The sequence below is a fragment of the Antechinus flavipes genome, chromosome 2, assembly GCF_016432865.1.
Source record: "Antechinus flavipes isolate AdamAnt ecotype Samford, QLD, Australia chromosome 2, AdamAnt_v2, whole genome shotgun sequence".
Classification (NCBI taxonomy): domain Eukaryota; kingdom Metazoa; phylum Chordata; class Mammalia; order Dasyuromorphia; family Dasyuridae; genus Antechinus; species Antechinus flavipes.
In genome coordinates, this window is record NC_067399.1 from 504,613,744 (window position 1) to 504,634,044 (window position 20,301).

Sequence of the window (20,301 nt, forward strand, 5' to 3'; positions counted from 1 at the left end):
GAATTAAAAATAGTCTTCCAGCAAATGAAAATAGCTAGTATACTGAGGCTCACCTCCACTTTGAAAAAGAATTAAATCACTGGCCTTCTATACTTCAATTTCCCTATTTTAAAATGAGGGAGGAGTTGGACTGGATGAACTCTAAATGTCCCTTCATCCATAAAATTATGTGAATCGACTAAATGTCCTCGACTTGGACACTCTGACATCTCTTCAAGCTCAACATGTCCAAAACTGAATTCATTAGTCCCATGAACCACGAACTCCCTCAAATTATCTGTTAATTTCCTGGTTTCTATTGATGATAGTACTAATCCCCAATGCCACAGTCTGGGAATCTCAAGAGATTTTTTGGTCATTGCTTTTTTGTTTTTAATCTCTTTCTTCTCCTTCCTTCCCCACTTAATATCCAATCAGGTACAATCCCCCTTTTATTCTGCATGGATATTATTACTGCAATTACTCTAGTTCTAATTCTCATGTCTTCCTTCTCTTTCCAAGATCTCATGATTGTATATTTGACTCCTTCTATAAATCTAACCTATTCTAATTTGTGTTATATATATTCATGTATACATGTATTCCCTCTCCTAAACTGTAATTTCCTTGAACACAGGAACTATCTCATTTTCGAGGGATTATTTTTGTAACACAATATCTTAAACAAAAGAGTTACTTAATAAATGTTTGTTAAAAAGTGAAACACTGTGATATTAACACATAGGAAAAAAGCATTTCTTAAATGGAGGTTATCATTATCTTCTTAAAGAGAAAAGTTTTATTTGTGTCTTTTGTCTTTGCATCAAAATCATTTCCAACCCCACTGCAGATCAAACCCTCTCTTCTGACAAAGAAAAACATGGAAATAAAAAAATCTGAGCTGAAGAATGTGTCTGGCAATGTATATTCATTGTTCTTTTCCAGTAGACCACCATCTCTCTACTGTGAGGGAGAATACATGTTCTGCACTGTGTCTTACATCTATCCTCTCTCCTATTTACTGCTGCCACCCTAAAATGGGTACTCATAACCACTCGTCTTCCAACATGTTTCCCACTTCCTCCATTTTCTTTCCTCTAATATATTCTTCATCCTGCTTGCAGGCCAATATTAATTCTTACAGTTGGCTTTGTCTTTCCTCTGTCAGGGCAACTAGGTGGGGAAATAGAGTCAGGAAGACTTATCTCTTAATTCAAATCCAGCTTCAGATACTTACTAGCTGTGTGAATTTAGGCAAATCCTTTAACCTCTTTTACCTCAGTTTTCTCATCTGTAAAATATTCTGGAGAAGGAAATGGCAAGCCACTTCTGTATCTCTGCCAAGAAACCCCAAATGGGATCTTTGAAGATTCCGACACAATTAGAACAACTTCTCTTTTTAAAATTCTACATAGGCTCTTTACCTGTGAAGGAACTTTTAAACTCCTTTGCCTGGCATTCAATGCCTTCCCCAATTATGCTACCAATTTAGTAATTTTTTCCTCAATCTACTCCTTGTCATGTATTCTTTCACCAACATGTCCAGCACTTTCCTGTTCCCATGTCCTTTCTCATGCTACTCCCTACACCTAGAATATTTTCCATATCCTCTTCATCTTTTGAATTTTTAAATCTATTTTTAAAGTCAAGTTGAAACACTACTTCTTCCATGAAGACTCCCTTCTGTCTGTAACATTGCCTTCCTTGGCATTCACACAATTTATTTTCACACTCTTCTAAAGCAGGAACTTTGTCCTATCCCCTGCATGGGTCCTCAAACTATGGCCTGCGGGCCTGCGGCAGCTGAGGACGTTTATCCCCCTCACCCAGGGCTATGAAGTTTCTTTATTTAAAGGCCCTCAATACAAAGTTTTTGTTTTTGCTATAGTCTGTCCCTCTCACAGTCTGAGGGACAGTGAACTGGCCCCCTATTTAAAAAGTTTGAGGACCCCTGCCAGAATCTAAATACTTCTTTGCACTTAAGTAAACATATATTGTTCTTTGTTCCTATACACCTTATATTCTGTAAGTTTCTCATTTGGGCGTGGGAGAAATCAGTTAATCAGAGGTCTGCTGATAACATCCCACATACACACTTCTGTTAGAACAGGTCAAATTTATAGAAGTCAAACATAGATATTGGGTACTACAGTTATCTATAAGTAGTATCACAGTTCCCATGAAGGCCTTAAGTTCCATGAAGAAAGAGATCACATCTTACCTAAACTTCCGACTTTCCCCAGTACTCAGAACAAAAAAAAATTCTGCTCATTAATAAGTGCTCAGTGAATGATTATAGAATCAGCACACCAAAACCTTTCTAGAAGGAGTAAGGTGCAGTCAGACCTAGAAGTAGTAGGATGAACTAGTTTCTAGATTAAAAGCACTTTACTGCCCTGAGAATATCAGATTAATTTGATAGGTGAGAATGGCCTTGGGTGATGCTAGAGGCCTGAAAAGGGAAAGAATTTGGCTTTTTCTTTTGACCACACTTCGCAGAAATATGAAATAAGAGTTTGGAAAACTGATAATACCAAACTACAATTCCACTTCAGCTATCCTGAGACTATATTTGAACTGGGGTACAGAACAAATTGTGTGGAACAGACATGATAGAATCAATAGGACACAATTTGCATGGCAAGAGAATTTCTCTCTTTCCCTTCTTCCCTCTCTGCCCACTACTACTTAAGATCATGTCACATTGACAGCCATCCGAACACCACCATGACATGTCAAAGCCCCTCTCTGAATCTCTAAGCCCTAATTTCACTGATGCTCTGGTAGATCTTTCATAATGGCTTATGTTCTGATTTGAAAGAAACATCAAAGCACCATGACATCAGTTCATCCTGACAGCTCATGCAGAACAGAAATGATAGTTCACTTGTGCATAGCCAAATATAATCTGCCTAAGGGTGAACAGTTTGTAAATCAAATAATTTGAGAGAGTGTACAAGCATTCCTTGTTCAGGATACATCTTTCCTCACCAATTCATCAGCTTTGGATTTCTGTTCATGCAGATATGTTTTTTAGCAGAAGTGCTCCAAGCACTAGAACTCATTAACAGATAATGAACTAATCAAAAAAGCAGAGATGCTGCCTATCCAGGTAGGACAGGAAGTCAAATTTACACCTGACAAGAGGGGTAATTAGAGAGCTTTAATGACAACAGGAAATATCAGATAGGGCACTAGAAGCATTAATAATTGATACCATGGAAGGCGCCAACATTTTCATTTTTATAACTGTTCAAGTGCATTTTATTATATGTGCTATAAAAGAAATTAAAGCATCTAATTAATTAACTATTCCAAATTCCCATTCAGTATTCCCTTCAAATAGCAAATTAAACTTTTTTTTATCGATAGATCACCATAGTTATAAATATTAAGCTGTAGTTCTTGAGACCTTACCCATATCATTGTCTCGTTCTAAGTGTTCCAACATAAACTGAATGGGCTCCTTTGGTTGATGAATCAAGAGTTCTTGTAGCATGATCTGCAATGAATTGGGGTCAGATCAGAAAGAAGCAAAGTCAGCATCTCATGAGATTGAAGTAACCAGGATTTTAAATACCCAACCACAGACTCTGGGAAGCCCTAGTCTGAAAGATGCTGCCACAGTTATAACTGATCATAATTTCCTTATCTTGCTACCAGTCTCCCCTTCTCCTACCCCTTAAAGCACTCACCCCAAATTCTGAGAGTTCAACATGCCAGTTGGCAACTACTTGTGTTCATATGGGCAGAATGACCAGAGATGCCGCTTTCAACTGAAATACTGTATGTTTTGGATGAGGTAGAGAAATGAGGAAGAGACAGTAGGAGTCTACTTCTTATTGAAATTATCTTTTCCAAATTTAGATCTGAGCAAAGTTTCTGAGGTCTGATAATATACACAGTGGGATAGCTATAGGGCTAGGGTGAACATGCAAAGAGTGCTTTATTCACCAGGTCTTTTTGTATCTGTGTCTCTGTGTCTATCTCTTCTCTGTCTCTCTGTCTCTGATTCTCTCTTTTCTCTCTCTCCTCTCTTCTCTTTTCTTCTCTCTTTCTCTCATTCTTCATAGCAATGCTGTCTACTGAACTTCACTACAATCTGAATGGTGTCTGGGATTATCTAGCCATGTTCAGAAAAAAAAAAAAGAAAAAGCAAAAAAAATTAAGTTTCTGATGAAAGCCGAATATGCATGTGTGTCAGCAATGATTGTTTTTACTTAAGATAATTGCTAAGGAATTTTTAGTTCCTGAAGGGAATTAATACAAAAATTTTAGAGATTACTCTGATCTCTAAGGTAATGCCCTATTTTGGACAAATCACTTCTATCTGGGTTTCACTTTCCTCCCATATAAAATGAAGGGGTTGGAATAAATGGCTTCTGAGGCCCTTTCCAACTTGACATTCAATAATTCTAGTGCATCCAGAATCATTCTTCACCCTTATTAGTATGCTAACCTCACTGATACAACATTGCCTCCTTTTCTAATAGTTTAAATTTGTTCATCTATAAAAGTTTATTTCTTTGTCACCCAGTCTTTCAAAGGTGTACTATTTTTTGTTAGTACTCTTTGTAGATAAACTTTTCCAAAGCTAAACTCTTGTTTTAACTGTTGTCAAGAGCAGAAATTACTGCAAATGTATCATTACTGAAAATGGGGGTAGAAAGGAAGAATCCGGCCAATCCCAATTCCCCATTGGAGAAGGGTCTAGGAATCCTGGTTGAGTCAAGTCCTTCCCGCCCAGAAATTTGGTCTTGACGTCTCTGATGGGAAAAGTCCTTTTAGTGGAGCCCAATCTTCTGGCCTTGGGCCTTTTGTTGCCCCTTCACCTGTCTCACCCAGGTCAAGCCCTTTTATTTTTTCTGTCCTGGTAATCCGAAGAGAGGAACAGGGGGAAACAATTCTAGGACTTTGCCTTTCGACCAAGGACCCAGCTGCAGAAATGTCCCTCTACAAAGAATCGCGATCCTCACGAGTTGCTAATACTGCAATAGAGGCTAATAAACGAGAAATGCCGCGCCCACCCAGTCACTCCAGGCTATCTACATCTGTCTCGCTACCCAAGGTGGAAGTCGCGATGTCACCCACACCCGGGGCAAGACAGAAAGAGAGCGTCCTGGAGGCGCTTCGCGCGGCACCTGCATCATCTCGAAGATATGATGGTGCTCCCCGTATTTGGGCATTTCCACTGGGATGTGATGGGGGGCTGTGGTAGCATCCATGTTGCCGACAGTAGCAGAAGGAAGAGCCTTAGCAACCTGCCCGTCGCTAGGGACGCGAACGTGCCGCCTAGTGCGTCATCAACCCGCGGCCGCCGCCCCCGCCCAGACCGCCACGCCACTCCCACTTTCCCCGTGCCCTCCTTCCCCCAGGTTTGACTGAAGCTTCGGATGGCTGCCGCTCTACACGGGTTCTCGAGCCCCTGAGAACTGATCTGGACCCGCTTCCACTGGCTGGCACTGATTCCCTGTGGTGTTCGACTGCCCCGCCTCTCTTCCATTCTTCCGAGTGTTCCCCCTCTGCCTGCAGTCTCATGACACCCCGCCCCGCTTTAATTCTTCTGGCCAGGGCGCTTTTGTCTAGGCAGCTGAGCCCTTCCTTCCCCAACATCTGGATAAGGAATGTCCAACTCTGCCGAAGCTGGCCCCTGTGCAATGCAGGAAACGTACGCCGAATTTAGACGTTCTTGCACTTCTGCCTTTATGGAAACTCAGCTAAATTCCTTTCCCTCTCTGGGTCTCGATTTCCCCATCTATAAAAGGAGATTGCAGTAGAGGATATCCTCCCAGAACGATCTTGAGCAAGTCATTTCCATTCTGGGCCTCAGATTAAATTAAATACAAGATGACCTCCAAGATCCCGCTAGCTCTGACGTTTTTGAATTAGGTATTTAAATGCTGCACTAGTGGCAGCTCAAGCTCAGAATGATTCTCCTTTTGGGAGCACTCCCGGCAGAAAGGAAGTTCCATACATTTCATGGAGGGTCAGAACTGGATGGAAACTTGGAGAACATTTAATCCAATTGTCTCGTTTAAAGTGAGACCCTGAAAGACTTGCTCAGATTCACACAGGGAATCCATGGCAGAATTGAACTAGAAACCATTTCTCTTGATTTTAGTCCCCTTGTTCCTTCCACTCAAGCTGTAGAGCCACCTCAGGAAAAACTGCGATTCGGCAGCCCTTCCATTTGCTCGAATGGAGTCTCCTATGCACACAGACACACAAAAAAGACTATCTCTATTGCCTTCACCCAAATTCAGAAACGAGATCTAGCAGTAGGGTTGCTTAGAGGGAAGGATTACCTCGTGACCCATTGCCATGGTACCTACAGTAACAATAGCCCCGTAGCCCCGCCCCCTTCCTGCCTCAGTCTTTCCCCCTCCCTTTCCCCTCTCCCCCCTCGCGCCCCGGGCAGTGCCCGGGGCCCATCAGCACAGTTGGGGTCGCAGCAGCTTTCCTGACTCCAGGCAGTTGGCCGCAATTTCTGGACATGAAAGGTTAATGAAAATAACTGGGGATGGGTTTACACCTGAGGAGGGCAAAGGCTAGCCTAAGTTTTCCTGTCTCTTATTACTTGAAGACCAGGTTGGCCGGGAGTATAGGATTAACGAGAGGAGGGGTGGAGGTGCAGACAGATGAGATGTCCCCGACTGGCTACCAGACTTTCCTAACTGGAAGCAGGAAGAAAATGGTTCCCATGAGTGCTTCAGACCATTGGTTTCTAAGTTCCCGACTTTGGGCAAACCAGTCAGTTTCCCAATCTATAGGAGGAGGAGGTTGGATTCGATATTCTGGGGTCTCAGAACGTTTCCTTCCAAATTTTATGAGAAGTTACTCTTCTGGGGAATCAGACATCAGATTGAATGTGTCCCCTTTCAGCTGGGGAGATACCTTGCGGAGAATTAGAATCTCTCTAGTCTTTTTGAGGTAGCCATCTGACTCAATATTCTGGGCTGGGGTTGAAATCTTAGGGGGTTTACCTAAAACCTGTTAATGCTTTCTTCCTGCAAAACTAGGCTCCATTCATGGATTTCTTGGATTTTGAATTGGCAATGAAACTGCTGAGCTTGATTCCCTCAAGGGTCTCCACAGGGTCTAGAGTTACCTGTGCCAACTCCAAAGCAGTTCCCCCCAAAGTATTCTCTTTATAGTAATTAGGGCAATTCTTTCATTATTATTCTAGGACCAGCATTTCCCATACTGTTCTCTGAGGAAACCCTGGAATCAATAAATGTTTTGTGGGAAAAGTTTGATACTCTCCCCTAACCACATTTTTAAATGAAAAGTAATGTATAATGAAATTCCATATGTATCAGGCAAGTTTTCTGTAAGAAAATGTTTTCTACATGTTATATGGCCTCTATTTTGTTCTAAACTCTTTATTTTTCCCTTCAGGGGGAAAGGGGGATTCCTGGCACATAAAAACTACACTCATCTCCCCACTCCATTTATTTAGTTTGCAATTTTTGGTGCTTCAGGCAGTGTCATTTATGCCCCTATTTCTGAAAAACTCAAATCCTTCCTGTCACTCCTGCTCTGTTTATTAGAAACCCATGTACTGTATGTACATAATTCCTTGAGAGGTTGAAATCTTGTCCACCAAATTGTATCCAATGAATCTTAGTCAGCAAAGATGTTTTATTGATAGCCTACTGTGTGCAAGACAGAGTGAACACTTATGAAAAAAATCAGAGAATCAAATTTTATTCCAACCTTGAACTTTAGTCCTGTAATCTGGATTTAGGGTTTCCAGTATCCCAAGAAAAACTTTCTACTACAAACCAAATCATGAAGCCAGTGCTAACTCATGAACTGAGAAACCTAAAAACTAATTTCATTTCAGAGTTGTGCTATTGTATGTGTATCTATTATGTTTTTTTTTAAAACAAAAATTATTCAAGGAATTGATTTGTTTTAAGAGTATGTCATCTGTTTTGAGTAATGTCTAACCAATGCAGAGGACCCATTACTCACTCACTAGTGTTATTAATTGCTGAGTTGCCAGTGAGTTAACTTCTTAACACTGTAATACAAAGTGAATTACCTCCAGTTTTGGAGCAAAGAATTTTCATTAGGAGCAGTAGGGTTGGTATAACTGTAAAAAAGTTAGGGTTTTAGGATTGTTGTTTTTCTGGGGGGAGTTTGTGTATGTGTGAGATTGTTGCAGGATTTTTTGTTTTGTTTTTGTTTTATTTTTTGTCTAGATGTGGTTCTAGAAGACTTTACTGAAGGTTCTTTAAGCCAATACTTGCCACTCCCAGCATTCAGACAAAACATAAAAAAGACAACCCTTCTGCCAATTCCCCATATAGCAAAGAAATCACTTACCCTCTTGAGGTTTCAGTTTTCCCATTCATAAAATAACAAGTTTGAATTGAGTGTCCTCTAGCTTCTTTCCATATGTGATTAGCGGGGGTGGGGGGGATGAGGGTGGGGGTTGTTTGCTTGTTTGTTTTTGGAGGGATCCTGGTCCTGGTAAGACTTAAGGGAGACTGTTGACTCCTTAGGTTATCAGTTTTTTTATATTCAGTTTGTCTCTAAGGCTCTTTGCAGTCCTAAAACACTATGATTATTTCTCTAGTAAACTATTTTCTTAAAGTGTACCTAACTTTGTGGGTCCATCAAATACAAATTAAGAGAAAAAGGGGAGGAAGAGGGGGAGAAGATGCTATTGCCACCACCATGACCTATTCTTGAACAAAGAACAAAAGAAAACCTGCAATTTGCACTGGAGAGGTTCACTTCTCTCCCTGGACATTTCTGAAATGGCTTGCCTTTCTCCTCGTTTATTTTAGGCCGTAGGCACTTTTCATACCATTATTTAATCTTCTTTTTCAGCCTTGAAAAATACAAATCAATTAAAGCCTAAAACCTATTGGGTAATCATTTTTTCCTCACTCACTTCTCCCCACACATCCTGCACTTTGTGACTTTCATCCATACTAATTTGGTTGCAAGTGACTCTTGTACAAGGAGTTATCACTTTGGATAGCTTATTACAGCTGCTCTCTTGACATGGATTCTGTGTGCATGTCACAAGTCACTAGGATCAAGAGCAGAGGCAGCTTCCCTCTCTAGGGTGTCTGGAACCACTAGACAAGGTGGCTTTTGTATCCCAATAGAATTTGGCATCCAAAGGGAAACACTATTGGGACCTAAACTCTTTATTGGTAGTCAAAATTGACCTCGTCTCTTTTAGAGCTGGGCATTCACAGGCACAACAAAAGGCAATTCCTGCCATAGCTACCATGGGTGGGATTAGGGGTGGGAGTAAGTTTCACGGGCTTGCTAGAGAAAGGGACAAATCTGTGTAGTACAGAAGAAACTCTATGTATTCCATGGCCTGTCTGCAGCCAACTAAAGGACCAACAAGACACACTCTCTCTCACCATACTTTTACATTCAGTCCGCCTGATCCCAGAGATAGATTTAGGTAACTTCTCAATCTTACCACTATTTCTGGAATCCGATTGTACCTATGGATACATTTACAGAGTGAGTGCATATGCACAGAAATGCTTACTTTCTTTCAACACACATTAAGTGCTTAATATATTGCCACAGTTAGGGTTGAGAAGATAGGTTCTCAAGCAGTTATAATTTAACTGGGATGACAAGATAGGTGCAAATGAATAGAATACAAAATAGAATATGCAGGTAGTAAAGTCTGAAATGTTAAAAATGCAGGTTAGGTGTTTCCTTATTGTTGCCGCACACATGCATATATATACACAGTTTTTTTTGCCAAAAATCAATGAGTTCTTAGTGGTGGAAACCATTAATTCAGAAGATCTTTAACTTAAGTCTTAGAAAGTTAGGATAGGAAAAGAACTAAGAAGTCAAAAACCACATATTCTACATCTAGTTATATATGTAAAAAAGAACCTAGTTCCAAATTTTTTGGACTATAAGGCCTGGTGTCAATCTACTACACAGAGCTGCCTGTCAGATGAGATCTTTCTGCTTCCCTCCATATGCCCTATTCTTTCACTCAAGCCGTTCCCTCCATATCATTATTGTTGTTATTTTAATATGGTCCAAATCCTCTTCTTCAGCACATTTGGCATTTTCTTGGCAAAGATATTGGAATGCATTATTTCCTTCTCTAGAAGGTGAGGAACTGAGATAAATAGGGTAAGTGATTTACTTGCCCAGGGTCACACAACTGGTTAAGTTCCTGAAGTTGGATTTGAATTCACAAAGATGAATCCTCCTGGTTCCAAGGCCAGTGGTCTATCTATTTATTGTACAACCTAACTGCCTCTATATCAACCTAACTAAATTTTATTAACACCCAGGGAGAATCTTTTTTTCTCAATGATCCCAGACTAACACTTTCTCCTAAACTAAATGACTAAAATATTTTCTTCATTTGGTATTTACTTCCATCTTCTATTCTTTACTTTTCCTGTATTTCCTACTTGTTTTTATTTTATAATAATCCTTTTATGATAGCTTATAATCCTCTCTAGGTCAAGGTCTGCCTCTTATTTCTCTATAAAACACAGCCTTGTGAATGGCAAATATTCAAAAAATGTCTATTGATTGCTTTTTCCAAGTCAGTCATTTAATCATAGGCCTTATCTTGTTCCTTCCCTATTTTCTCTTATTCTGAGATTAGAAAAGAGAGAAAGTCCATTCTCCTTTTTTCCTATAAACTTCTAACCCCAAAATAGGTCTACATTGCACTTCTCACCAGTCTTTCAAGGACCCATTTCCCTGTCTCATTCCTAACCTCAACCCAAGCCTCATTCCTCCCAACATACACTTAACCTGCTATGAGAACATCACTAGTTAAAATAGCTTCTTTCTTGATCTGGAAACATTGAAGTTGCCCTTGTATCCTCCAATACCAATCACAACCCCAGTCATCCACCTAACATTGAGTCTGAGATTAACCTGAAGCCTAGATCTTCCCCCTGTCCCCAAACTCCAGAGAAAGTTAGCACCTGTGGCTAACTGAATAGATATTGTTCCCCCAGGCAACTTGAAAATTTCATAGTCGATGGATTAATATATTATCTTTACAGTGGATACAATAGGCCCTCTGAGTTTCTCTGTTCCTTTATTGTATACAGCCTCATAGGCTTACTGCTCCTGATTCTAAGATTGCCCTGCTCTTCTCTCCTGGGGACAGGACTAAACTAAAAGGGCCTCTTTTTATTTCTTCTACATTTTATACTTTACCCACAGCCTGTCAGCTTTCCTTAGAGGTTTTTTCCTTAGAGCTTTATTTGGAGAACATGACCCTCATTTATGCCTTTGCTTTTCTGAGGAAGAAGATGGAATTGGGAGCTGAGAAAGAAGAATAGGGTTTAAGAAAGCTACTGGGGAATAGCAACAGGTAACTAAAGCCACAGATAAATTACAGGATTGATAAGCAATTAAGTCAGAAGGTTGTCCCAGAAAGTGGGCAATTGACATACTTGATATCAGAAGCCCTGAGATCCAATCTCAGCTCTACTGTATACTAAATATGACCCTGGTTGAACTATGGTTTTCATTTCATTGGTCATTTCCTTATATATAAAATGAACTAGATCATTCCTAAGGTACCTTCCAACTAAATATTTAATGTTCTAGAGCTCTTCTAACACTCCTAACTTCTAACTCAAATGTTCTAAAGTCTATGCTAGAATACTAATAAAGATGTTTTTCATTCTTCCTTCTTATGCCAACAGTTCCACAATTCATAAAGCCCTCTCTCATTCAGTCAGTCCTTCAACAATTGACAAGCTTTTATTTAGGAACTGTCAGACAATGTGCTAATAGAGCTACAAAAGCAGGCAAAAAAAAAATTTAATCCCTGCTCTTAAAGAACATCTTTAAGTCTAATGGGCAAGACAACATGCAAAACAAGAGTACACAAAACTAAAATATATAGAATTAAAGAAAATCAACAGAGGGAAAACACTGGCATTAAGGGTGAACATGAAAAGCTTTTTATAGAAGGTGAAATTTTAGCTGGCTCAAATTGAAGGAATCTAGAAGGAAGCCAGGGGAGGTCAGAAGATAAAGATGAGGAGGGAGAATATTCCACACATGGGGAGCAACTAAGGAAAAGGCACCAAGTCAAAAAGATGGAGTGTTGTTGGTGTTGAGGAGTAGCAGCAAAGGATCCCAATGTCACTGGACTGCAAAATATGGAGGTGTCAGGGGAGAGAGAAGTGAGAGGTAGGAAGACTAGAATGGAAGGAGCTAGGCAGGTTATAAAGGAAAGGATATGAATGTCAGATGATTTTGTACTGGCTCCTGGAGGCAATAGGGAGCTACTAGAATATATTGAAGGGAAGAAAGGAAAACTGAACACAGATAATTAACATTCATTTCTTCATACAAATAGAAAGTTTAGATACATGTGTGTATAATACATGACAAGGTAGTGTGTTACTATGTAGCCAGTAAATCCCATGACAGCAGGGATCAAGTTAGCTAATCTTTGTTTTTTCCTTCTATGATATAACCTAGTTCTAGATGCTTAAGACATGTTTACCAAATGGGTGCATGAATTTTTAAGAGGTTCAATTTAGATTCTACTTGCTGTAAACCCCCAGAGACTATTCCACAAATCTGAAGTAATGCCTTGGGCCTTTGACATTCAGAATTCAAGATTCTCCCAGAAAAGAAAGTGTGAGATGATTTTTCTCTTTGCTTTTGAGCTCATGTCAGGAAAATGGCTGCCTTGTGAATTCAGGCCTCTAGCCAGTAGAGGACTCATCCCTTTTTTCCCTGTTCATCCCCTAGGATTTTAAGACTTCTTAAATGACCATCAAATACAATGAACGAGGTGAAAGAATTTCTCAGGAACATCGAACAGAGTTACAAACTTTTCCAGCAACAGCAGTTCACTTTTATTGCCGCCTTGGAACACTGCCGGGAGAATGCTCACGACAAAATCAGACCCATCTCGAGCATTAGTCAGGTATTTGGGGGAGGGAGGAAGAATGTCTCTCCTAGACAATGAGAGGAGAGGGGAGGAGGTAATAAGAGAAGGAGAGAGAAGATAAAGAGGTTGGAGAACAGCATCAGATTCTAAAGGGTAGGGGCAGTGCATTCTGCAAGCTTGAGGAACTGGAATCCAGAGGGACTTGGACAGGAAGTCATAAGAGCAAGGTGTTTAGAAAGTGCTCTTAGAACGCTTGGCCAATGAGATGTTTGCTGGAACCTCATCCTTCAGATGAACCTTCTACAGTGGGCAGAAGGAATTTAGGGATTGATGCTGATTAGGGAGAAGAGACTGGTGGGCTGTTTCTGCAATCTCAAATCAGGAAGGCAGCCCTGTTATGGTACAATGAAAAGAACAACATAATTGTAGTCTGAGGACCTAGGATCAAATTCTCTCTTTGCCATGTTACCTTGGAAAAGTAATCTTCCTTTTCTGGGCCTCAGGTCTATCATTTCATTTGTAAGCTTTATAAAGGGGTTAAACTTGATTGTTTCTAAGATCTTTTGTAGTTCTAGATCCTATGGTCTCTAGATCACAAGAAATCTCTAGGTTTAGAAACAAAGGGTAAGGAAGACTCCCTATTTCTTGGTTCCTGTTCAGGATCATCTGTTAAAATCCAATCAATGCTCAAACTTGTACCCAACTGACTTAGCCTTCACAAATGCCTGGACTTCAGATAGGAAATAGCTAAAAGTGTTCTTATTAGTAATGTTTGGTTGAACCTGACAAAACCCCTACCTTTCTTAAACAGAATGAAGTGCTTCGCAAACAAAGTTCTTCCTACTCACCAGAGGTACACACCTGGATACCAACAACCTTTCCCAGTAGTTATAAGGGACTGGTTTATTTTTCCCCCTCTCATCACCCCACCCTCTATTCTTATAGGTTGGGATGTGCAGGAACCTGCCTCAACAGGCTATAGAGTCTTATTGCTAAATTTTCAGGGAGAGCATTTAAAAACCTCAGTGACAAACACTACAAATCAGAGTTTATTGTTTTGTGGTAGGGAAAATGTTAACACCACAGATGAAATGTTAAAGTAAAAATCCCCACCCTCATTCCCACTCCTAGCCTGGCATTAATCTTTAACCTTCACAGTAGCAATAGGTATGGCTACTTCTTTATGTTACTACTCCCAGATCCAAGGCATACTTAGACTAGGATTGGGGTGACCAGTCATAGGTTATGTTCCACTCAAAAAGTAAAATCAGAAGTTTTGCAAAGGTGAATGTTGAAAGCAATCTTTACATGTATTTGGAAAAATAAGACACTATTAAAAAAAAAAAAAACAACCAGAAATCAGAAGAAATGATCTGAGGGGGAAACAGCTTTCTGTTAGAACAAAAGGCAATTGCTAGATTTTAGACTAGATTTTAAAGAGAGGACTTGCTGGATATAGCGTTGCTTAAAGGACATTGGGTCATCACTCACTCTAGATATGAGCAAGAATTGGAGGAACTCTTGTGATTGTGAAATGGTGAGAGGAAGAGCAGATTTGTCAGGTGAAAGGAAGCTAGATTGTTTAAACCTGGTTCCTTTTCGATCAGGGAATGCTGGAGTCAGCTCCAACAGCTTAGATGATGTTACATTTTCAGGGTGAGCATTTATATCATATGCTAAAAATCAGGGCTTATTCATTGTTTGTTTAAACTGGAGAAATTGATGGACAATGTTAATAAATACAGATCAAATTTCAAAGTATGTAGCATTTAACTTGTTATTAAACATTTACCAGGACATTCCTGCCTCCAACCCTAAACTCTATCCATCTTTGCACACACTTCTATCTCCCCCTGTGCCTGACACAGTTTTATGATCTGAGTAGCTTTTTTAATAAATATTGAATCTCATGTTGGTTACAAGCTGCTGAGTTCAATCATCTGAAAACTTAATGATCTTCAGCAAATTTTCATAACCAAGAAAATATTGTGTCAATCCAGTATTACTGTTCAGTAACCAGAAAGTGAAAGTGTTCTTGAAATTCTAAAGAGAGGAAAAAAGACAATTTGTCCCATTCCACCTTAAAAACATAAAACCTTTATTGTTTAAAGTTCTTGTTACTGTTTTTCCAGAGAGAATGCCATTCATACTAAAATGATATTTCTTACTTTAAAACATCTGGAAAACTTTGGAATTGCAGATTACAATCTGGACATGTACTGCAAAAAATGTTTGAAAATCCAGATGATTTGTGGTATAAATTGAAATCCTAACTTAGATTAAAGAAAAACTATCTCCTTCTAGTCTCTTACCCTCATGGATAATAACTGTGTCAACTCTCCAGGAGTCCCTGGTCTTTTGCTAAATTTCAACACTACCTCACCACTGGCCTAACTTGGTGGTTCTCAAAGTGTAACCAACCTGATGGAACAATTCCCATAGCACTCATGATCATCATAACATAACACCCATATTTTATTTTGGTCCCAAATAATTATTTGCTTTGGATATTAGAGGTAGGTAGGTACATATTAGATGGGAGGGTGGACTAGGAATTGCAAAGAACTGAGTTCAAATACTGTTTCAGATACTTACTAGGTGTGTGGAAGTGGGCATATTATTTAATCTCTCATTCTTGGTTTTCTCAGCTATAAAATGGAAATAATAAGAGCACCTACCTTCCAAGAAGGTGCAACAACAATCCTTGTTGTTAGAATTAAATGAGAGAACATTTGTAAAGCCTTTTGCAAACTTTAAGTATATGTCATAGCTATTATAATTATTTTAAGAAAAACCTCTCAACTAAAGCAGAATCATTCACTAAATTAACAGAGTAGAGGTTTGATCACAGAAGCACCTTGAAGATCATCCTGCTCAACCCTCTTTATTTTACAGATATAGAAATTAAGACCTAGGAAAGCTGTGACTTGCTAACTAAAATCACTCAATTACTCAATCATAAGGACTCAAACCAAGTTCTCTGACTCCAAAAGCAATGTTTTTTTATATTATGCCACAAAAGGGTTTGAACCAACGTGTTGGTTGCAAAATTTGAGCCTTCCAAATGAAGTTTGGACTGGGAAAAAATATCAGTTGGGCTCTTTCTGAGTAGTCCCAGATGGGATGTGGATATGGGGAGGAAGGTGTCAATGGATGGGTACACCACTGACTTGTGTTACATATACATGCTCCTGCAGGTACAGAACTACATGGAACATTATTGTAACAACAGCACTGACAATCGGATCCTTCAAATGTTCCTGAAACTCTGCGCCGAGATGAGCAAGCTCTGCCAACAATTTGAGTCCCTGCATCCTGGTACCCCAGCCACCAACAACATCTTGGAGAAATGCAAAATCCTTGTCAGCCAAAGCAATGATCTGAGCAGCCTGCGGGCAAGGTAGGTACTTCCTCATTCCCACCTCTGAAATCTTTTGGAGAGCTTCAGAATCTTGCAGATCTACCCTTCATTCTGAGCAACATAATGTTACAGTTGTTTTGAATGCTGAATTTAAGAGACCTGGATTCAAGGCTTTTCGAATTGATCTCCCTGCCTCAAGTTTCTCCCTACTCCAATCCATCTTCCACTCAACTGATATTCCTAAAATACAGATCAAGCCAAGTCACCTCCCTACTCATTACTCATCTTTTGTTTGTCATTTATAGCATTGTGCAACCTTGGCCTCTTCCTACTTTTCTAATCTTACATTTACTCTCCTACGTGTATGTATCATACTAGCTTTCTTGATGTTCTCTGCACATCATACAATATTCCACCTTCTGACTTTGTCCAGGACTTTTCATTGACTCTTCCTCATGCGTGGATGCCCTTCCTCTTCCCCTCCATCTCTGGAATTGCCTTGCTTCAAAACTCAGCTCAAATCCTACCTTCTGCCACAGATTGTTAGCTCTCAAAGGTTCCGCCTATACTTTCTACACTTCCCCTAGCACACAGTAACATACTACTATTCATTTCTTCAAAAAGTGTCAACCCGTGTAAGACACACAATCCCTGCCTTCCTCATTCAGTTCACATGCATCTAGACAGTGAATTGGGGAGGCAAATAATAGATAAGAGCACACAGAAACAGCTTAGGGGGCCAGTTCCCTTACTATGTTGCTGTTGAGTCATTCCAGTTGTCCCCAACCTTTTGTGAGCCCATTCAGAGTTTTCTAGGCAAAGGTACTAGAGTGGTTCACCATTTTCTTTTCCAGCTCATTTCACAGAAAAGGAACTGAGGCACACAGAGTTAAGTGACTTGCCCAGGCTTATACAGCCAGCTAGTTCCCAAAGTTGATTTGAACTCAGGAAGACGACTTCCTAACTTCGGGCACAGTATGCTACTATGCCACCTAGCTGCCTTCTTTTACATATACCTATTTCTTATTTAACTGAACAAACTTCCTCTTAATAAAAGTTTAGGTAGCCAAAATTATAAGCATACAAGCCATTCCTCAATTGAGAAATGGTCAAAGAGTATGAACGAGCAATTTTCAGATGAAGAAATTAAAGCAATCTACAGTCACATGAAAAACTGCTCTAAATTTCACTAGAGAAATGCAGACTAAAAGAAAGAGGCACTACCTCACACCTACAAGACTGGATGATATGACAGAAAAGGAAAATTATACATGATGGAAAAGATATGGGTAAACATGGAACATTAATGCATTGTTGGTGGAGTTATTAACTGATTCACTACTCTGGAGAGTAATTTGGAAAATGCTTAAAGGGCTGCAAAACTGTGCATCTCCTTTGATATGAAATCCTTCTTTGAGATATTGCTCTTTTGAACAATACCACTACTAAGTCTATATCCCAAAATTACATTAAAAAGGATAAAGAACCCATATGTACAAAAATATTTATAACAGCTCTTGTTGGGGAACATCAGTTGGGGAACAAGTTGTGGTATATAAATGTAATGGAATACTATTGTGTTATAATAAATGATGAACAGATTTCAGAAGAACCTGCCTTCTTATATGAATTGATGTTGAATGAAGTGAGCAGAACCAAAAGAGCACTGAACACAGTAACAGCTATATTGTACAATGATTAACTATGATAGTTTTAGTTCTTCTCAGCAATACAGTGATCCAAGACAGTTCCAATGGACTCATGATGGAAAATGCCATCGACATCCAGAGAAAGAATCTGAATTCAGATCAAAGCATACTATTTTCACTTTTTTTTCTTTCTTGTGGTTTTCCCCTTTTCTGATTCTTCGTTCACAACATAACTAATGTAATTAGTGGAAATTTGTTTAAAATGACTGTCCATATATAAGCTATATCAGATGGCTTGCTGTCTTAGGGGGAGGGGAGAAGGCAGAGAAAGAGGGAGAAAATTTTGGAACTCAAATTCTTAAAATATGAATGTTGAAAATCATACTTACATGTAATTAGAAAAAAATTTAAGTAAAAAAAAAAAAGTTAAGGTAACCTAAACCCTTCTAACATCCACATCCACATCCAAACTCTTCCCAGTGAGAGGATGAGGTATATACTAGAGAGATAAAGGTAGTCTAGGATCCAGTTCATGCTGCTTGCCACCTCTTGACCTGGGACAAGTTACAACTGTTCAGAGCCTTTTTCTTCACCTATAAAATAAGGGAGTATCATGTTTTTCTCTGTTCTAAAATCAATGATGAGCTCTGTCCATTTCTACCCTGGAATCACTCTTCCCCTCCGTAGGGTGCCCAGTTATTTTCAGGCATGCTTTTTCAGATCACCCTACATCCAAATCTAAATGTAGGATCTATGGAGCTTTTCCAAAAGCAGAATTCTTCCCAATATGAATGATGTAGCATAGAATGACTCTCGATTGGCAACATCAAATGTTAGCCAGAGCCTACTGCAGCAAAAGCTTGGGACTAATTAGGAATGACTGACCCTTGCTTACTGATCTTTCTCTTTTTCCTACCCCACAGATACCCACATGATGTAGTCAACCACTTGAGCTGTGATGAGGCAAGGAATCACTATGGAGGAGTTGTGAGTCTTATCCCTATAACATTGGACTTAATGAAAGAATGGATTGCCCACTCTGAGAAATTACCACGTAAAGCAATTCAACATGTGAGTGACCAGGAGAGTGAACAGAAGATAGCAGGAGACAAAATTAGCTGCCACTGCGTTGCCACACAGACTTTGGCTAGCACAGAAAGAAATAGGGACCCTAAGGGAGGGAAAACTGAAGGGAAAATGATCCGTCCTCCTTGGAGGCCACCTGGTGGACCTACCCTTTAAATATTAAAGCCAAACATTTAAAAATGGTTAAATTGGGGGTTGTTTCTTATTTAATATCCACTAAGTTTTCCACTTCTATTGCCCTCACCCCACTTAGTCTCTGCCGTATTTTGACTTGAAAATGGGCTGGCCCAGATAGTACCTTAAGCCACTTCTCTTCCTTTTCCCTTTTCCAGACTACAAATCAGATCACATGCCAACAGAAAAGGGTCCCAACTCAGATGAGGAATAATTGGTGTATGGATCGAGCCCAGGTCTAGAAATTGGAAGGCTTATGCTTAGTCCTAGTTTTTTGCTACTAAGCAGTTGTGTGATCTTGGGCTTCACATTCACTCTACGATTGGATTGAAAGAGAAAATGAGAGGGATAGTATTCAGAGCAAGAGTAGGGTAGCTCCACTAATTTTACTTTGTGAGCTACCTCACCTTGGTCTAAAATCCTTTCCTTTCTATACAGGTGAACGAGAGGAGGGAGTAAAGTTTTCTCTACCTCCTCCACTTGACAGACCTGGTAACTCATATCACCTGCGTGTATCTTTAGTCCAGTCACAATCTCTCTTTGCCTTTAGTTATTTGCCTATAAAATGAGAATGTTGCTTCGCTTCTCACTTTACAGGAATGTATATGATGTGCTGATTTTCAAAGTGCTTTTAGCTCTCTGGAGTGAAACTAGGAACTGAATGGGATTAGTTCCTACCTCATATCTCCTATTCCTAGTCACATTAGTAGATTAATACCATTTCAGAATCATTTGTGATCCATCATTTTTTAAGTGTGTCACTAGTATCAAGCCCTATCAATGGTGATGTCTGACTGTTGATTTTCCCTTTACAGGGGGCGACTTAGCTTCTGTACTCTTGCTTCCTCGGGGGAGACACTCAAGAATTAAATGCTCCACCAGCTATTTATCTGGCGTGGCTTATTGTGGGATTTTCCCCTTATTGTACCCTCGAATTATCCTAAAACACTCAAGGACATCAAGTTGTCACCAGATAAGCAGAAATGATTAAGCCATGCCTTTTTTTGTATAATCTAGGTCATTACTTGCCCAATTAGCATATAATTTTATTAAACTAGCCATAAATGTTAAATAGGAAAGAATCCCAACTTCAGGTTACCTAGGATAAAAAAAAAAAATAAGGGCGGGGGGAAGGGGAAGGAGAGGGAGAGGAATGATTTTTT

The 20,301-nt window shown here is 39.6% G+C and overlaps 2 protein-coding genes across 8 annotated transcripts in view; one reads left to right on the forward strand and one right to left on the reverse strand.

Annotated features, from left to right (window-relative positions):
* The window catches only part of AK8 (adenylate kinase 8), a 158,910-nt gene extending 153,630 nt beyond the window's left edge, over positions 1-5,280 (reverse strand). The window contains exons 1-2 of one of the 4 annotated variants that reach the window (XR_007950969.1): positions 3,934-4,599; positions 3,397-3,481 (exon numbers count right to left, since the gene is read on the reverse strand). Coding sequence is in view for 3 of the 4 variants with exons in the window: in XM_051980247.1 (XP_051836207.1) it covers positions 3,397-3,481; positions 3,934-4,050 (202 nt within the window). In the remaining variant the exon portion in view is untranslated. Of the gene's footprint in view, positions 1-3,396; positions 3,482-3,933; positions 4,600-4,630; positions 5,068-5,120 lie in introns of those variants that run through there. The other 3 variants (XM_051980248.1, XM_051980249.1, XM_051980247.1) reach the window with 3 other exon arrangements.
* A 1,075-nt stretch (positions 5,281-6,355) lies between these two features.
* Positions 6,356-20,023, forward strand: SPACA9 (sperm acrosome associated 9). 4 transcript variants are annotated; one of them, XM_051980257.1, is made up of 6 exons: positions 6,359-6,479; positions 11,262-11,326; positions 12,727-12,904; positions 16,066-16,268; positions 18,802-18,949; positions 19,954-20,023. In XM_051980257.1, exons 3-6 carry the CDS (start codon positions 12,761-12,763, stop codon positions 19,963-19,965), a joined length of 507 nt encoding a protein of 168 aa, XP_051836217.1. In that variant the 5' UTR covers positions 6,359-6,479; positions 11,262-11,326; positions 12,727-12,760; the 3' UTR covers positions 19,966-20,023. The 4 variants fall into 4 exon arrangements, with proteins under 4 accessions (XP_051836216.1, XP_051836214.1, XP_051836215.1 ...); XM_051980256.1 differs by lacking the exon at positions 19,954-20,023 and having other exon boundaries at positions 6,356-6,479; positions 11,258-11,326; positions 18,802-19,152; XM_051980254.1 differs by lacking the exon at positions 19,954-20,023 and having other exon boundaries at positions 6,356-6,479; positions 18,802-19,152.
* The last annotated feature ends 278 nt before the right edge of the window (positions 20,024-20,301 follow it).